Source organism: Monodelphis domestica, chromosome 6, assembly GCF_027887165.1.
Source record: "Monodelphis domestica isolate mMonDom1 chromosome 6, mMonDom1.pri, whole genome shotgun sequence".
In the NCBI taxonomy this organism is placed as follows: Eukaryota; Metazoa; Chordata; class Mammalia; order Didelphimorphia; family Didelphidae; genus Monodelphis; species Monodelphis domestica.
The window spans coordinates 59,939,093-59,957,659 of NC_077232.1; the positions used below are offsets into that span (position 1 = coordinate 59,939,093).

At 44.3% G+C, this 18,567-nt stretch overlaps 1 protein-coding gene across 23 annotated transcripts in view; it reads right to left on the reverse strand.

Annotated features, from left to right (window-relative positions):
* The window catches only part of MICAL2 (microtubule associated monooxygenase, calponin and LIM domain containing 2), a 272,089-nt gene that overhangs the window by 205,583 nt on the left and 47,939 nt on the right, over positions 1–18,567 (reverse strand). For 15 of the 23 annotated variants that reach the window (XM_056802064.1, XM_016423435.2, XM_056802061.1 and 12 more), the window contains exon 2: positions 2,640–2,997. In XM_056802064.1, the coding sequence (XP_056658042.1) occupies positions 2,640–2,903 (264 nt within the window). In that variant the 5' untranslated portion in view covers positions 2,904–2,997. Of the gene's footprint in view, positions 1–2,639; positions 2,998–3,317; positions 3,585–3,635; positions 4,185–18,567 lie in introns of those variants that run through there. The other 8 variants (XM_056802058.1, XM_056802070.1, XM_056802067.1 and 5 more) reach the window with 5 other exon arrangements.

Genomic DNA, 18,567 nt, shown 5'->3' on the forward strand with positions numbered 1-18,567 from the left:
AAAGTGATTGGCCCATGGTCCAGCAGCTAGGAAATGTCAACCCCCAGATTCTAATCCAGATCTCTTCTGACAAGTCAGAAATTAAGAAACCAAAGGAATAGAAAGAGAAGAATCTCTTCCAGGAATGGGGGATAGGTATGAGCAAAGGCAAAGGGATGAGGAAGGGTAGGAGGAAAATGGGAAATGTCTATAATGTAGATGGATGGAAGGAAGGAAGGAAGGAAGGAAGGAAGGAAGGAAGGAAGGAAGGAAGGAAGGAAGGAAGGAAGGGAGGGAAGGAGGGAGGGAGGGAGGAAGGAAGGGAGGGAGGGAGGGAGGAAGGAAGGAAGAATCTTATACCTCCTTCCACCCATTTCTCCTTTTCTCCTTTGTAAGCCTTAGATCAATCAGCCCGAGCCACCCATGGGCACTGCTTAGCCCACTGGCAGCATGTGAGGCTGATCAAAGTATGAGTTGAGTGAATGCTATGTGCCCAGCACAGTCTGTGCTAAGCTCTCAGGGAAGCCATCCATCACCACCTCCCATGAGACGTGGGAAGCAGACATGAAGGTCCACAGTGGATTCTGCAATTCTCTGTTCTCCAGATAAACACACAACAGACCAAATTGCCATGGAGAGTTCAAACCCCTATCCTGGGATTGGCACCAAAAGGAATTCCAAAGGCTCTGACTACTCACCTCCTCCAACATCTAAATAACGTCTGCTCTTTGTGAATCCAAACTCAAAGCTCATTTCTGCCCAAGTAGCTTTTGCCTGGCTTAAGGTCCCAAAGGCCAAAGGGGCTCTGTGAGAACCACTGGGACAGCTCTGTTGGAGAGTCTCCTACCTGAGACCAGCTCAGCAGGGAATATTTCTCGGAAGGATAAGAGATTTTTTTAGGGCTGCTCTATGAAATACCCTCAGTGGCCCAAAGTAGAGACAGCTAGGTGGCTCAGTAAGAGAGAATGCTGGGCAGGAAGACCTGGGCTCAAATCCAGCCACAGATACTCACTAATTGTATGACCCTGGGCAAGTCACTTAACCTCTGTTTGCTTTAATCCACTGGAGGAGGAAATGGCAACCCACTGCAGTATTTTTGCCAAGAAAACCCTACAAGGGGTCAGAAGGAGTAAGAAACAACTGAGCAACTGATAGCCAAAGCTAGACACTCTAAAATGGGTGGCAGACAGTAGGAAAAGATTAATTAGCATTAATATCCAAGAGACATCACAAAATCAACAAATATGTCCCAAACCAAACACATCTTTCCCTCAAAACTTTCCCTACATCCAGACTCCATATTTCTGTAAAAGGCATCAGCGTTCTTCCAATCTCCCAGGTTTGTTACTTCTACATTACATCCTACTCCTCACTCCCCATCACCTCACATCTCCTACCTGTAGTTAAATCTTGTCATTTCTATCACCATAATATCTCCCACATCTATAAGCTATCCACTTAGTTTAGGTCCTCCTCATTTCTCTTTAGAATATTCTAAGAACTTCCTAAGTTGTTCCTCCAACCCCAAGTCTCTTGTTGATTGATTAAAATTAATTATGGTGGGCAGCTAGGCAGCTCAATGGATTGAGAGCCAGATGAGAGGTCCTGGGTTCAAATCTTGCCTTGGATATTTCCTAGCTATGTAACCCCCTGGACAAGTCACTTCAACCCCCATTGCCTAGCCCTTACTGCTCTTCTGCCTTGGAACTGATACACAGCATTGATTCTAAGACCAAAGTTAAGGGTTTAAAAAAATGTAATGGGGTAAGGGGAAAGGAAAGAGCTAGATAACATAGTGGAAAGAGATCCAGACCTGGAGTGAGGAAGACCTGGGTTCAAATCTGGCCTCAAACACTTCCTAGCTGTGTGACTGTGACCCTGGGCAAGTCACTTAATCCTATTTGCCTAGCCCTTGCTTTCCTATCTCAGAATTTTTATTAAGACAGAGAGTAAGGGTTTTGAAAAAAAGCAATTGGGAAATTTTTAACAAAACAAAAACAGTACAACATAGATAATTTTGATCTGTGGTTTTCTAAGTCAATTTATGCAGCTTCAGGGATCTCTTTTTATTTGGGTTTGATCACCACTAGTATAGAATCTGCTCAGGGCACACATAAGAGCCACTATGCTTTCCCAAGAGTCCCATCAACATGGTACCCCTCCTGGGGCTTACCTTGACATACTCATCATTTGACACGCTCAGGGAAGAGGACCAGATCCCTCTGAGGGACAGAGCAACCCCTCCAGACCTATAATGAGGTTCTTCTCTGCATCACAGCACCTTCTTTTACCCCGAAATGAATTAGCTTGTGGCCCAGGTTCAGTTAAATACAATAGAACCACCAGAATTGAGCTTATCAGAGGAAAGAGGCTGTTTCCTTCCTCTCTTTGTGTCCTCGTGTCTAATAGTGGCTGGCACAGAGAAGATACTTAATAAATTCTTGTTCATTGACTCACAATGGATCTAACAAATATTTATTGAGCAAGACCTCAATCATAAATATGCTTTACTGAGTTGTAGAAGACACACAAAACCATTCTAAGTAACCGAGTGTGACAAGACAGAAAGTCTGACCACATGGCACTAAAATTGAAGTCATTATTTTTGATGGAGCGAGGAATGTATATGGCGGATATGACAGCCGAGAAGGCTCACTTACCCTGGTGTTCATGCAGGACTTGCCTCGCTTGTACTCTTTGTGGGTTCCTCGTTTATCTAGTTTATTCCAAAGGGCCTTGGCCTTCCAGGTCGTCACCTTAGACTTCAGCTTGGAATAGAAGTTTCTGTGGTCCGAAGGGTCCAGCTGCAGGTGCCGAATGAGGATGTTGAAAGCCTGCAGGGTGCCTTTACATGTGGACGCTTGGACAAAGTTCTCAAAAATCTGGCCAGCCTGGCTCTGTTTCTCATCTTCATTCTCCCCCATGTTCTGATGGTAGTTGGTAGACAGGATTAAACAGGAGCTGCCCAGCAAAAAGGACTGAGTAGAGTACCATGGAATACTCGAAAAATTGTTACACCTGCAGGGAGAGAGAAAGACTCCAGATCAGCTTGATGTAGTGGTCGTTTATGAAAAAGCCCACTTATAAATATTCTGTTTTCAGTGCTATCTAGTTAGCACATCTGAAGACAAGTTTTGTTCCTATTCAAATCCCAGTTCCAGCTAATATCTACATTATCTGGATGATCTTTAAAAAAAAAGAGCAAGGGAATATAAAATACATATTTTTAAAAACAAATTCATAGCAATTTGCACCATTAAAATCCATTCATTGGAACACTGGGGATTTGGGGAAGTTTCCCTCTTTAAAAGTTATTAAAGTAGAACCATCCAGCTTACGTCAGCTCTTAGGAAGCACTGATCTAGTCCAAATGCCTCATTGACAAGATGAAGACTGAATTGTAGTGAAATCCCAGGGGCAGGGAATGCAGAGTTAAGATCGGTTAAGACCCAAGAGCCCGATGGATGCTCTTTCCACCGTACCACTGATTCCCAAACCCGGTACACATGCACAGATTTAAAACATTCTTCAATATGCCTCCAAAGACCATCCCAAGTAACAGAGAGATAAAATGAGAAAGCCAGACCCCAGGAGTCAAATGGACACGGCTAATCGTTGACAGGAATGATGGAATGCATGTGGAGAGGCGCACTTACCCTGGTGCTCACGTGGGATGTCTCCACCATCTTACCCACCCCCCAATTTTGAAATCTCTCTTCCTCAGTTCCAGGGTACAAGCCTTTCTTCTGCAGGGTCAGTACACAGGAGATGCCCACAAACCCCTCTCTGTTTTCAGGAGCTTTGGGACTGGCATTGAACCCAGAGGCACAGAGAGTGGAGCATATGCCTGGGAAGAAATGCAAATGCAGTCTGTGCTGCCTAAACCCAAACCAGGAGCTATTTGGAGCAAGTGCACAGACTGATGGGGGAAAATGTAATGAGTGTTCATTCAAATTACCAAAATAACTTCCTTGGGTTTTGGCCACCTTCCCTTCTATCTGTCCTTCTCTAACCTCAGACATTTCTTAGGCAAGTCATTTAAATACTTTCAAAGCAAGAAAAAAAAAAGTCAATGTATTCCCTCTCATTTCCTAAGCATGTGCTCCTTTTCTCTGAACAGAAGAACAAAATTGCAGCTATTTTAGAGAAATGAGCTGGTAGCCTCGTCAGCGGGAGGCATGTTGCTCTGTCAATATCCCTGGCATATGACGCACTGAGTAGGACTCCTCACATGGAGAAGGATGTGCCAACAGGAGCACTGGCTGAGTGCCCAGAGAGCCCCTCCATGGAACTCTAAGGGTCTATAATAAATACTTTGCATCTAGTTAGGAGTTATCCTGGCTATGCCGATGATAGCTTTCCTGAGCAAATACTGGCTCCTTGAAAGCAGAGATTCTCTCTCTCTCTCTCTCTCTCTCTCTCTCTCTCTCTCTCTCTCTCTCTCTCTCTCTCTCTCTCTTTCTCTCTCTCTACAGGTATCTGGCACATAGTAGGTCCTTGCTGGTTGATCTGGTTGATGGATCCAGCTATTGGTCATTCAAGGATTTTTTAAAATAGGTCATAAAAATCAAATACAGAAAGATATTTTTCTGTTCCTCAGTTTCCTGTGACCATTCTAAGAAGGGTTAGATAATAAAAGAAGAGAGGGAGCTAAGGACTGCCTGGATCTTGACTGGGGAGGCTGATATTTTTATGCCCAAGAGAAGGAAGAGCTGTTTCTGAGGGAGGGGTGCCCAGAGGGTTCTGGTTCACCAAAGCCTCTCCAAGGGGGCCAAGTGATTTCCTGCCAGGAAACAAAGCCAAACTAGGAAGTGAGGTGGCAGGGTACAATGGAAGTGTGCTGGATCTGAAGCCAGAGGATCTGGAGTGGAATCTAGGCCAGTTTCTTCCTGCCTATGTGACCTTCAGCAAGTCACCTCTCCTTCTCCGGGTCTCAATTTTCTCATCTGTTAAAATGAAGGGACTGGGCTAGTTAACTTTAAAAGTCCCTTAACAATCAAAATCCACAGTCCTATAGAGTGGGAAAGTCTTCCCTCTATCCACAGCAAAACCTGTGCCTTTTTTCTTTAGTCTCTCTCATTGTTTATCTTCCTTAAACATCCTTTCTCTTGTCTCTCTCCTGGTCAAGAGCCAACAATGACTCCCTTCTACTTTTCTTTTCTTCCTTCTACTCCTACAAACTCCTTGACCTAGTATTCAAGACTTTATACAACCTGCCCTCACCTTTACCTTCCCTACCTTATTCCCACTGCTCCCCCAAATTTTCTCTTAGTCTGAGTCGAGTTCTTTTCTTAACATTCCTAAAGCATATACCTTGTCTCTGCTCATATGATATTACCCAGGCTACCCTAGACCCTCTCTTTCCTCCTCTCTGCCTATCTAAATCAAATCATGCTGGACTTGGAGTCTGGAAGACTTGGGTTCTAATCCCTAATTCAGGTAGCAACCTGGGGAAAAAGTAGAACCTGAGTCTCCCAAACTCCTAAGTCATTCTTGGCAAGTCATTTCCCATCTCTGGGACTGAATTCCTCATCTGTAAAATAAAGAGAACATACTCCATGGCTCCAAGGTCCTTTCTAGCTTTCAGACCATGTCATTCTTCAAGACCAACCTCTCCTTTGCCAAGTTTTCCTTCCCCTGACTATGTGGCATCCTTGGTCTTGTCCCAACTTTTCAGTTACTTCACACAAAGATGATAAAGAAAAGAGGGACCTCTTTGGAGTTCGAGGATTTGAGTTCAAGTCCTACCTACACACACACACACACACACAGAGCCATGGGTCATTTCCCATCAAATCAAATCCCATCAAATTCCCAAATCACTTCATTTCTCAGGACCCCAGAGAATTCCATAAGATATGTTATAGATAAGTTCTAGATCAGTATGATGAAGGAAGTTTCCCTACCTGAATGAAATCAGTTCTGACCAGCAATAATAACTGACATTTATATAAAACTTGAAAGTTTGCAAAGGGTCTTGCTGTGAAAAGCTACATGACATAATAAATGGAGAGCTAGACTGAGGTCAGGAAGGCTTGAGTTCAAGTTCTGACTCGAATACAATCTGGGAGCTCTGGATCAGTCAATTCTGAGAGCCCCAGGCTACTTTTAAAATTATAAAGTATATGGGAGCTGCTCTGTATTAGTGAGAGAGTCCCCTGTGCCAATTGAAATCTTTGATCTCAACCAAAAAAAACAACCCCAAAACAAATTTTATGTACATTTTCTCATTTGATGCCCCCAACAAACCTGTGGTGTGGGGACTTTTTGTTTTGTTTTTAAGCCCTTTCCAGCTATCTTAGAATGGATCCAATAATAGGGCAACAAAGTGGTTGAGTCAGGCAAGTGGGGCTAAATGCTCAGAGGTCTTATTTTCCTCCTTTTAATGCTGAGGGAACCAGTGAGGAGGCTCACTCTCCAAGTCTTATCCCAGCAGAGATGTGGGGCTGTTTGGTAATAATCTAACAAAAAGAACAAGGACTCTGAGATAAGAAGATCTGGGGTGAGTCCTGACTCTACCTCTTTAACTGCATGAATTTGGGTGAGTGATAGAAACCCTCTTAGTCTTGTTTCCTCCATTGGTAAAATGAGGGTTGTTCATTCATTCAACCATCATTTATTCATCACTTGCCTCCAAAAGGGACCTGTGATTAGATGTGGGAGGACTGATCTAACAATAATTAAGACATGATTAATCTCTGTCCTCATGAAGCCCACAATCTAGCAAACTACACAAATGTGCAACACTTTAATGCAGAATTATTTTGGTTGTTCCATCGTTTCAGTCATGTCTGACTCTTCATGACTCCATTTGGGATTTTCTGATCAAATATATTGGAGGAGTTTGCCATTTTTCTTCTTCCTTTGTTCATTTTACGGATGGGGAAACAAGGTGAACAGGGTTAAGTGACTTGCCCAGAATAAAGTCCTCCATAAGGTGAGCTCTTGTTATTACCAAAATTCTTTTCAAGCGCTCTTCCTCCAACTTCCAACTATGAGAAGCCATATTCAAATATGTGCTCAATCAGGCTGGATACACCAAAGCATTCAGGGACCCATGGTGGAAGGAGCCAACCATCTTGTCTCCAAAGCAACCTGCCTACCTCTGGTGAGAGTTAAAGTCAGAATAAGATATATCAGGGAGTGAGAAGAAAGGGAGAACAAAGCACCTTTGTCTTTGAAGGAGTAAGTATCAAATTTAATCAAATTTGGACAACTTGGGATCACTGGAACAGGAACTTTTAAGTTGGAAGGGGGGCTTTACATAGGTCATGAATTCCTTTTTTAAAAAATAATATATATTTTAGTAAACATTTAACACTGAACATCAATACAGCTAACTCAACCAAAAACTCATATTTACATTAAGTAATTTCAGTGTATAAAGGAAAACACTATTCAATCATCCCTTCAAAGATCCCATTAGAATTCTTTGTCCCATAATTCCCATTTATTTCCTTTTTAAAAAAGGGGGGGGGGGGGTAGGGGCAGCTGGGTAGCTCAGTGGATGGAGAGCCAGGCCTAGAGATGGGAGGTCTTAGGTTCAAATCTGGCCTCAGACACTTCCCAGTTGTATGACCCTGGACAAGTCACTCAACTCCCATCGCCTAGCCCTTACCTCTCTTCTGCCTTAGAACCAATACACATTATTGATTCCAAGATAGAAGGTGAGGGTTTAAAAAAGAAGAAAGAAAAAAAGGGGAGGGGGGCTAGGTGGTTCAGTGGATTGAGAGCCAGGCCCAGAGACAGGAAGTTGTGGGTTCAAATATGGCTTCAGACACTTCCTAGCTGGGTGACCCTGGGCAAGTCACTTGACACTCACTGCCTAGCCCTTATCAATCTTCTGCCTTAGAACCAATACACAGTGTTGGTTCTAAAATGGAAGATAAGGGTTTACAAAGAAACCAACCTTACCTTTCATCTTAGAATCAATACTATGTATTGGTTCCAAGACAGAAGATCAGTAAGATAGATAGATAATGGGGGCAAAGTGACTTGCCCAGGGTCACACAGCCATTTATCTTTTTTTCTGTTAGTCTTATTACTGTGTACTTTCCTGGTTCTGCTATTTTCTTTGCATCATTTCTGTAAGTCAAGGCATGATCTCGGGGGATGAGCTGGCCTCAACATCAAGATGGCCTGGGTTCCACTCCTGCCTCTGACCCCTCAAGGTTGTGTGACTCTGGACACAGGTCATTAATTTCTGTCCTTACAGATGAGGAAACTGAGGCTCAGGATCCCACGGCTAATAGGAGTCTAAGGCAACCCAGCAGCATGCTGGTAAATATTTTAACAAGTCTTTCCAGAAGCACAGTCCACATTGAAGCTCAATCTCCATCATCATCATCATCATGTTCTCCATCACTTTCTTAAGTCTAGACAAGCAGCAGAACAACGAGTCAAGGAGGATTTGTAACAAGGGTGGATTCCAGAAGGGGGACGGCTCCAGCCCACCCCCCACTCCAAGCCAGGTTGTCTTCCTGCTGGGGCCACTTTTGCTGCGACCTCCCTACAGGTCGGGTGGTGGACTGCCAGCCACTCAGGGAGTAACTGAGGCCAGCGGAAGGGTCAGGCCCCGGGCCAGAGAACTAGCAGGCTGGCTCCAAGCAAGTCCGAGGTCACACTAAGGCTGCAGGTATGAAAAGCACAGCGATGAGGAGGATTTTCGACAAGGGGAGATAAGGCAGGTGGAATCTGAAGAGAAATGAGGAGCTTGCGCTGGCCAAGGTTCCTTGGCTCCTGCCAGCTTCTCGCTCCCACCAGCTGGCTATTGGCAGCCATGCTTTAGAGTGTGAATCTTTAAATGCTACATCGAAAGTCTGTTTTCTTTCTACTTTTATTCTGAGAGGGATACCGAGGCAGCAAGATGGGGAGGGGTGGCCCAAGAGGTCGGGTAGGCTGGGAGTCAGGGAAGACCATGGTTCAAGCCCTGACTGGAATTTTTGGGACTGACTAGGGGAGGTGCCTTTTGGTTGACTCTCCTAAGCCAGTTTGCAGACAGCCTGTGCCCAACTGCATCGGTAGATGGAATCATGGGTCTGAACTTGAAAGAAGAAATGAAAAAGGCAAAACTAGACAACAAGCACAGGACAAGAATCCAGAAGACGGGACGGGGCTCTGACTTGGTCAGCACTGACCTAAAGACTCACTATATCACCTGGAAAATGGGATTCCTCTCTCCTTCCCCTCCATATCAGGGTTTGGGGGAAAGAGTAGCTAGTTTTGTTGAGCTTTTCCTTTTTTCTTCCTCCCCTAAAAAGGGCTTTGTCCTAAGAGATGGCTCTCAAGTGAGAGCCTGGGCTTCTGGGCTTCAATCTCCTTCCCTGGCTCTGCCCCAGCTCTCTTCCTTCTGAGATTACTTTGAATTTATACAGCATCCCTCATGCATCAATGTAAGTACATATACATGTGTGTTTAGTGTTTTATAGAAGGACGAGGGAGAGGAGGATTAGAAAGAGAGGAGAAAAAGAGAGATGGGAGAGAATCCCAGAGACAAGGTGCGAGAGAGGAGGGAGGGGGAGAAACAGCAGACAGAGACAGAGAAGACAGGTACAAGGGGAGGAGGAGAGAGCTAAGAGAGGGAAAGAATGAGACAGTTGAGAGAGAAAGAGAGAGATGAGGGAAGGGAGAGATGGCTGAGAGAGAGCAAGAAAGAGTTGAGAGGAGAGAAAAAGAGAGAGAATAGAGAGAAAGACAAGGGGAGGGAGGAAAGCTGAGAGAAAAAGAAATAAAGAGAAAGTTGAGAGAGAAAGTGAGAAAGAGTTGAAATAGAGTAAGAGTTGAGTGATACAGGCAGAGAGGGGAGAGCGAGGGAGAGGAGGAAGGGAGGGAGGGAGAGAAGGAGAGAAAGAAAAACAGAGACAGAGAGAGACAGAAAGAGAGAGAAAGAGGGAGAGGAAGAGAGAGAATCCCTTCCTCACTTCTCCACTATTAGAATGGGAGTTCCTAGAGAACAGGGTCCATTAGTTTGCCTTTCTTTGTTATGAACCAGCACTCAGTTTAGTGTCCAGCATGTTATAGAGAGCCAGGCTTGGAAACAGGAGGTTCTGGGTTCAAATTAGAGTTATTACTAGGGCAGAGAGTAAGGATTACTAAATACAAACAAACAAATAAACAAATAAATGCTTGCTGACTGACTGATGTAGCGCCAAGAACTATAGCTACAAAGTTATTTTAAAATGACAAAAAGCACTAGGTTCTTAGATTTAGAACTGGAAGGAAACTTGGAGGTCATCAAGAGTCAAAAATCTTATTTTACTAATGAGGAAACTGAGGTCTCAGGGGGATAAAATGACTTTCCCAAATGAACAGAGATAAAAAGTGGCAGATTAGAGAACTAAACCCAGGTTCTTAGAATCTAAAGCCCACCCTCCTTCCACTGAGCCATGCCATCTTCAGTGACAGTAAGAATTCTCCTGTGTTCTGAAAAGCCCTCCTAGCGTCCAGCCTCGGTGGCCCTTAGCTTAGCACTGGCACCTCCCAGGTGAACTCTTGCTCAAGCTTGCTTTAGGGTTTTCTGTTCCTGGGGAAGGTCTGCATGAGACTGAGGCTCGTTACCACACTTGTCCAAATCCTTTCACACACATAATACAAAGAGGTAAGCAGGATATATGGCTTGACCATTCAAAGGGACCATGAAAATTACCCATCAGCCCACTGTCAGATACTTGCACCAAAGGAGCCCAAAGCAGCCTGTCATAAACACCCCGAGCATCTCCGGCTCCAGTCCCGCACATCTGCAAGGGGGAGCTGAATGTGGGAAGGTGGGAACTGTAAGAGAAAGACTTCAAAAGCTCTTTGGAGTCGAGGCCAAGAAAAAGAAAAAAACAAAACTCCAGTTCTGGGGTTCCATCTTTGAAACGAATACATTTTGCTCAGATTTTCCTTGCAAGTCCAATGATCAGCTGCCACTGCTGTGGAATTTTACATCATAACATAAATAAAACAAACTACCCAGAAACGTAGAAGGTTCCTGCATTTTCTTGGAAGAAACACGATGTCATCTTGCAGTTTCCAAGAATAGCTCGCAGCACTTTTGTTTTTCCCAAGCAGAGTTACTTATTTGTGGTTCTTCTCCTTGCCTCCTATGTCTGAGACTCCATGACTCACAAAGCAATGGCCCTTCTCTGCCTCTGGTTACTAAAGATTCTGATGGACCACAAGGGGCAAGAAACAAGAGGGGGCATGAACAAGAAGCTCTAGTCAGTCTCAACAACTGAGGTACACCTCCTTCTGTCCTAGGGTCCTCTGAAGCCCCTGAGCCCACATCTCTCCCACTCATGGTCAAACCTTTTCAGGGTATAACATTTAAAGGAAAGGTCCTGGGTTCAAATTCAACCTCCGAAACTTCCCAGTTCTGTGGTCTCAGGCAAGTCTCATGCCCAGTTACCTAGTCAAACTTCGTATCATTTCTAAGATACAAGGTAAAGGAGAAGAAGAAAGAAGAAAGAAGAAAGAAAAAAGAAGAAGAAGAAGAAGAAGAAGAAGAAGGAGGAGGAGGAGGAGGAGGAGGAGGAGGAGGAGGGGGAGGAGAAGAAGAAGAAGAAGGAGGAGGAGGAGGAGGGGGAGGGGGAGGAGAGGGAGGAGGAGGAGGAAAGGTATATTCTCCAATAGCAGCTTAGAAACAACTGAACTTGGCACTTAGTTAGCAAAAATACTTACTGGTTAAAAGAGAATATTTATCAAATATCCTTGCTCTTGGCCAAAGCTCACAATGGACTAAGAGTCCAAAAAAACTGAGTCCAAATCCTACCTCAGAAACTGACTAGCTGTGTAACCCTGGGCAAGTCACTTGATCTTAGCCTTAATTTTCTCACTTATAAAATGAGGATAGGATTAGCTCATACTCAGAGGATTATGAAGATCAAGTGTATTTAAAGTGCTTTGCAGGACAGCTAGGTGGCATTGTGGATAGACCACTAAATCTGGAATCAGAAGATCTTGGGTTCAGATCTGACCTCAGACACTTCCCAGCTATGTGACCCTGGGCAAGTCACTTGACCCCCATTGCCTAGCCCTTACCACTCTTCTGCCTTGGAACCAATACACAGTATCAATTCTAAGACAGAAGGTACAGGTTTTTTAAAAAAGTCAGGGAATAGGGCAGTTAGGTAGCACAGTAGATAGAGTGCCAAGCCTGGAGTCAAGAGGACCTGGGTTCAAATCTGGTCTCAAATACTTCCTAGCTGTGTGATCCTGGGCAAGTCACTGAATCCTGACTTCCTAGCCCTCATCATTCCTCTGTCTTAGAAATAATACTAAAATGGATCTACCATCTGGGGGCTCTGACTCAGACCATCAAGCATAGCCAGCTCCCTCTACCAAAGCCCAGGACAGTTTCTCTAGCTAAGGGGACAAGGCAAGCATGTTTGAGGCACGCAGCACCTATCTCTCTCCCCTCCCCGATACTCAGAGTCTTCTCACTCAAGCAACCTGGGAATCCTGGAGACAGTGAGTAAGGGCTCGACTGATTCATCTTCCAATTTGCTGCCGGTTAGTTCTTGTTCGAGGGAAATTCCAGGGGAGGAGGCAGGTGGCATGATGCCTTTTCCATTTTCCAAGGACTCTCCGTACACGGTACTCAAAGGGGAGAAGGACTCGTGTATTTCCCATGCATAGACTCAAAGGCGATTTGAAGCTTCCCCCATCGCCCCCCTGGCAGGCACTTACAGAGTGGTCACTCTCTGCCCATCTCTAATGTCATCCTTTATAAGACTACAGGGCTAAAAGGAACCTTTAAAAAACCAGAAGGGAGCCTTAGATGTTGCCTACTACAATTTCCTTACTGTATAGATGAGAACACCAAAGGCTACAGAGAAAGTGACTGTCTAGACATACAAGAAGGGCAGCTAGATGCCTCAGCGGATAGAGCTGAGGGCTGAGAGTCAGGAAGACTCCTTTTCCTGGGTTCAAATCCAGCCACAGACACTTACTATCTGTGTAACCCTGGGAAAGTCACTTATCCCTGTTTACCTCAGTTTCCTTATCTGTAAAATGAGTTGCATGAGGAAATAGCAAATCACCCCAGAATCTCTGTCAGAAAAATCCCCAAATGGAGTCATGAAGAATTGGCTACAACTGAAACAAATGAATGAGTAACTAAGCCTGGCTTCAAACCCTGACTCCATAAATAGCATTCTTCACCCTGCATTAGTCTAGAAAAAAAAAAACAAACAGGATCCTAACTCTTGAGCCGGAAGGGACCTCACGGGACATCTGTAAACACCCATTGTATATATGAGGAAACTGAGGTCCACAGAAGTGAAGAGAGTTTCTCAAGGTCACAATATAATAAGCTTCACACGTAGAATTTGAATCCAGGTCCTCTGACTCCATAGCCAATGCTCTTCCATTTTCTCAGTCACTAATTTGTAGAGAAACTTTTTTTTTAACCCTTACCTTCCATTTGGAATCAATACTGTGTATTGGTTCCAAGGCAGAAGAGTGGTAAGGGCTAGGCAATGGGGGTTAAGTGACTTGCCCAGGGTCACACAGCTGGGAAGCATCTGAGCCCAGATTTGAACCCAGGACCTCCAGTCTCTAGGCCAGGCACTGAGCCACCTAGCTGTCCCTAGGCAAACTCTTGCTACATGTTGCTTTGCCTTCTAGATGGGAAGCTTTGGAAAGGCATATTCTTTATTCCTACTTGAATTCCTTATTCCTGGAACACAGAAGTGCCCATTCCAAGAGCTATCAAATTAAAACATGGAATTGCTGCAATACATCAAAAAACACAGAAAAATCAGCCAGGCAAAATGCCAATGGAAAACTACAAAGAAATGCCTGCTCATATATTATCAATTGAGAGACAGTGAAAAGAGCCTAGGACAAATTTGTGTTTGAATCTTGGTTCTATTTCATCCTGCCTGTGTGACCTTTGACAAGTCACATTCTCTGTCTAAATCTTTTGACTCTTCTTCTGTACCATAAAGAGATTTAAACAGGTAGCTAGGTGGGGAAGTGTCTAAGAGCACCACATGTGGTATCAGGGAGACCCGAGTTCTAATCCTGCCTTAAGAGAGGTAGGAGCTGCATAATTGAGCAAATCATTAAACCTCTCTCAGGCTCAGCTTCCTCATCTGTAAAATAGGAATAATAATATCTCACAAGGGTATTGTAAGGCTCAAATAAGATAACAGGTACAGTGATTTTCAAATCGCAAAGCTGGCTATTATTATTATTAATCATTATGAATGTTGATTATCATTATTATTATTAACTGGAAGACATTGAAAAGTCTTTCCAACTCTTAAATCTATGAAACGGATCCAGTGCTCAGCCTTTCCTCCTCCTCCTCCTCCCTTCCTAGCTGCCAAAAAATCTTGGCTTTGAAGATTGCCTTGGTACATTCCCCAGTAAGCCTCGTCCTCACCTCCGCTTTCTTCCCAGGGAGAAAACTGATAAAACATCCCTACAGGAGACTCCTCCTGGGGAGAGTCTTATCAGCTTTCTGAGAAGCATTTTGATCCCAACAACATGAGGCTGTCAGTGTTCCTGGCTTTTTCATAAGAGATTTAAAGCAGAATGTAAAGCAGAAACACTCAGAAGCAAGAGCCCCATGGGCTCTATCCATTAATGGTGGAATTTTATGGGTATCCCTTCCATATGGGGGGGAGTTAGGGGAGCAGTCTGGAAAATCTGGAAAAGCCAAATAAAATAGTTTGGCTCTCCCTTCATACCAGAGAAGTATGAATTTGTCTTTTCCTTTTATGGGGTGTTTATAGCACCTTATTGTAAAATTTGGGTTAAGTATTTGGTCATAAGCTATATGTAGGTCAATGTTAACATTTCTAGCCTTTGCGTGTTGTCTGCAGCTTTTGCAAAACTCCCCCCTAATCTGTATCCTAAAGAGGGAGTAAAAAGGGGGAAAGACCTGCGTGTACAAAAATATTTATAGCAGCTCTTTTTGTGGTGGCAAAGAATTGGAAATTGAGGGTATGTCCATCAATTGGGGAATGGCTGAGCAAACTGTGGTACATGATGGTGATGGAGTACTATTGTGCTATGAGACACGATCAGCAGAATGAGTTCAGAAAAAGCTGGAAAGATCTGCATGAACTGATGCAGAGTGAAATAAGCAGAACCAGGAGAACACTGTACACAGTAACAATTTCACATAATGATCACCTGTGAAAACCTGGCTACTCCCAGCACTGCGATGATCTGGGACAACCCTGAAAGACTTATGACAGAGAATGCTCTCCACCTCCAGAATTAGATGGATGCAGATCAAAGCATACTATCTGTCACATCAGTGTATTTATGGTTTTTTTCGGGGGGTTGGGTTTGGTAAGTATGCGCTTTTACAAAAAAGTGAATAAAAAATTCCCCCCAAATTCTCATTTAACTTCTAATTTTGACCTGCAATATCTAGAAACCAAGATGAGGAAAGTACATTTTTAATGTCCTCATCTTGCCATTGGCTCTATCCAGGAAAAATGCTGAAGGAAACCTACAAAGAAATGGCTGCCCATATATTCTCAGCTGTGGTACAGTGAAAAGAGGATAGGACTTGGGAGTTAGAAGCCTTGTGTTTGATACCTGACTCCTTTATCTCCGGGCAAATGACTAACTGGTCACGTGTCACAGGTAGTTCCCCAACAGGGAGGAAGAGGGTGCTTTTCAACTTTACATAAAGAATCCAGGAGGAGCTGGGACAGTCATTCCCCTTGATTGAATTTTCTGGGCACATGCTGTTTCTCCCCAGAAGAAAATAAGCACTCTAAGGCCAAGGATTTGCTTTTGTCTTGTTATTTCCAGTGCCTGACATAGTACCTGGCACATAATAAATAGATGAGCTCCATTCATTTAATAAAATAGATGGAATCCTCTTGGCTTAGCAGTTAAATAGCATCCTCCTGTCCAGCTGCATCTTTACGTCCCAAACATTGTGCTCAAATCCAATAGTGAGGGGCAGCCAGGTAGCACAGAAGATAGAGCCACGTGCCTAGAGGTGGAAGGTCCTGGGTTTAAATATGAACTCAGATACTTCCTAGCCATGTGATCCTGGGCAAGTCACTTAACGCCAATTACCTAGTCCTTGCTGCTCTTCTGTTTTAGAATTGATACGAAAACAGAAGGTAAGGATTTTTTTTAAATTCAATAGTCATCTTGAAGCTGTCCAAAGAGCTATGTGCCAGCTTTGGCAAGAATGTGACATTTGACTCAAAGCAAAAACAGGATGCAAGAAAACACCCCCTACCAAACAAAGGAAGCTTGCTCCATCTAGCCACAGGCAAAAGTCAGAAAGGAGAAGGTACATCCAAGGTACAGGCATGCTATAAACTCATCCTATCCCACCATGGATGCATCCTCTCTCTCTCTCTCTCTCTCTCTCTCTCTCTCTCTCTCTCTCTCTCTCTCTCTCTCTCTCTCTCTCTCTCCCTCTCTCTCTCTCCCTCTCTCTCTCTCTCTCTCTCTCTCTCTCTCTCTCTCTCTCTCTCTCTCTCTCTCTCTCGGTCTGTCTCTGTATGTGTCTCTCTCTCTCCCTCTCTCTCTCTCTCTCTCTCTCTCTCTCTCTCTCTCTCTCTCTCTCTCTCTCTCTCGGTCTGTCTCTGTATGTGTCTCTCTCTCTCCCTCTCTCTCTCTCTCTCTCTCGGTCTGTCTCTGTATGTCTCTCTCTCTCTCTCTCTCTCTCTCTCTCTCTCTCTCTCTCTCGGTCTGTCTCTGTATGTGTCTCTCTCTCTTTCTCTCTCTCTCTCTGTCTCTCTGTCTCTCTCTCTCCTCTCTGTATGTCTGCCTGTCTCGGTATTCTTTCTCTCTCTTCTCTGTCTCTCTCTATATTCTCTCCCTCTCTTCTCTGTATTCTCTCTGACTCTATTTTCTCTGTCTGTCTTTCTCTCACACATACACACACACAGAGCATGTAGACTAATGAATCTGACTTTGATGGTTTTTGAACAATGAGAAAAGAAAGCAATGCTCATAGGATTGAAGCCTCAGAACAAGAAGGGGCCTTAGAGGTGATTTAATCTAGCCCCTTAAGTTTACAGATGAGAAAACTATGGACCAGAGGCTGAATGCAGTGGCCATGCCAGGATTCTAACTTCCATCCTTTCCCTCTGAAGTTGGATCTCTACTGGAGGCAGCTAGGTGGATCAATGGACTGAGAGTAGGGCCCAGAAGCAGGAGGTTCCAATCTGGCCTCAGGTACTTCCTAGCTATGTGACCCTGGGCAAGTCACTTAACCCCCATTGCTTAGCCCTTATCGCTCTTCTGCCTTGGAACCAATACATAGTACTGATTCTAAGACAGAAGGTAAAGTTAAAAAAATGAGTCAGGCCAGACTAGACTCATTTCCATCACTGATAGGGTAACCAGACAGTTAGACCAGGGGAATGCTAGAGACATCATTAGCTTAGACCTCTGCTATGTCTCTCATTCTATGCTTGCAGACCAGAGGGAGAAGCAAGGACCTCAGGATGCTGGAAGTGGACGAATCAGGATAGGACGAATCAGGATAGCTACATGGTGCTGGGAGTCTCTGGGAGAGTGCTCTAAGGATCTATTTCCCAGCTTATGTGGCCTGATATTTTCAATGGTTTGGATAAAGGTTCTGAGCATGGGCTTCTCGAATTTTCAGATGACATAAAGCAGGGTGGGGTAGCTCACCTGTTAGGCAACAGAACTAATGTCCAAAAAAGAAAAAGCAGAGCTGAGCAAGTCAAAATGTTGGCCAGATCAAATGAAATGAAATTTCAGAGAGCTAAATAGAAAGTCCTACATTTACAGTTAAAAAAGAAACTTCCCAGTTAAAAGATGGGGGAGCCAATGCTTAGGCAAGGAGGTCACCCGAGAAAAATCTGTGAGCAAACTGTAAGCTCAATATGCCTCAACGGTTCGTGGCAGACCAAAGGGGGGGAGGAGGAGCATTTCAGAAAAGCAGAGTCCAAAATAAAGAAAGGTGACCAATCCCCCTGTCCTCTGCTGATGACTGTTGAAGAGTCCGTTTGGGGGAACCACATTTAAGAATGTTGGCTGTTGGCAAGCCACAGAGCATCCCAGAGGAGGACAACGAGGCTGAGGGGGGGGCTGAAGGCCATGCCATACAAGGATAAGTTGAAGGAACTGGAGATGCTGAACCTGGAAAGGAGAAGGCTTGGGAGGAGGCAGAGACAGGAGAGTTGTATTCGAGTATTTGAGGAGCTGTCATATGGAAGAGAGATGAGAATTCTTCTGCTTGGTCCCAGAAGACAAAACTAGAGCCTGAGATGGGAAAAACGGGGAGGAGAAAGGGGAGAGAGAAGGGAAGGAGATGTGCCAAGTGGCAGGTTTAGGTTCCCTGTAAGGAAAAACTTCCTAGTAACTGAAGCTACCCAAAATTGGAATAGGCTGCCCTGGAAAGTGGTGTCTCCTCAGCCCCTTAAATGAGGTCTTCAAGCAAAGAATCAGGAATTCTTGGTCAGGGTTAGTCTAGATGCCTTTTGAGGTCTCTAATACTGATGGTCTCTTTCTGCCAACCATAAAAAAAAAATAAGTCTTCTGACTTATTTTCATAACACTATGTAAAGCTAGGTGGCACCATAAATAGAGCACTGGGCTTGGAATCAGGAAGATTCATCCTCCTGACTTCAAATCTAGTCTCTTACA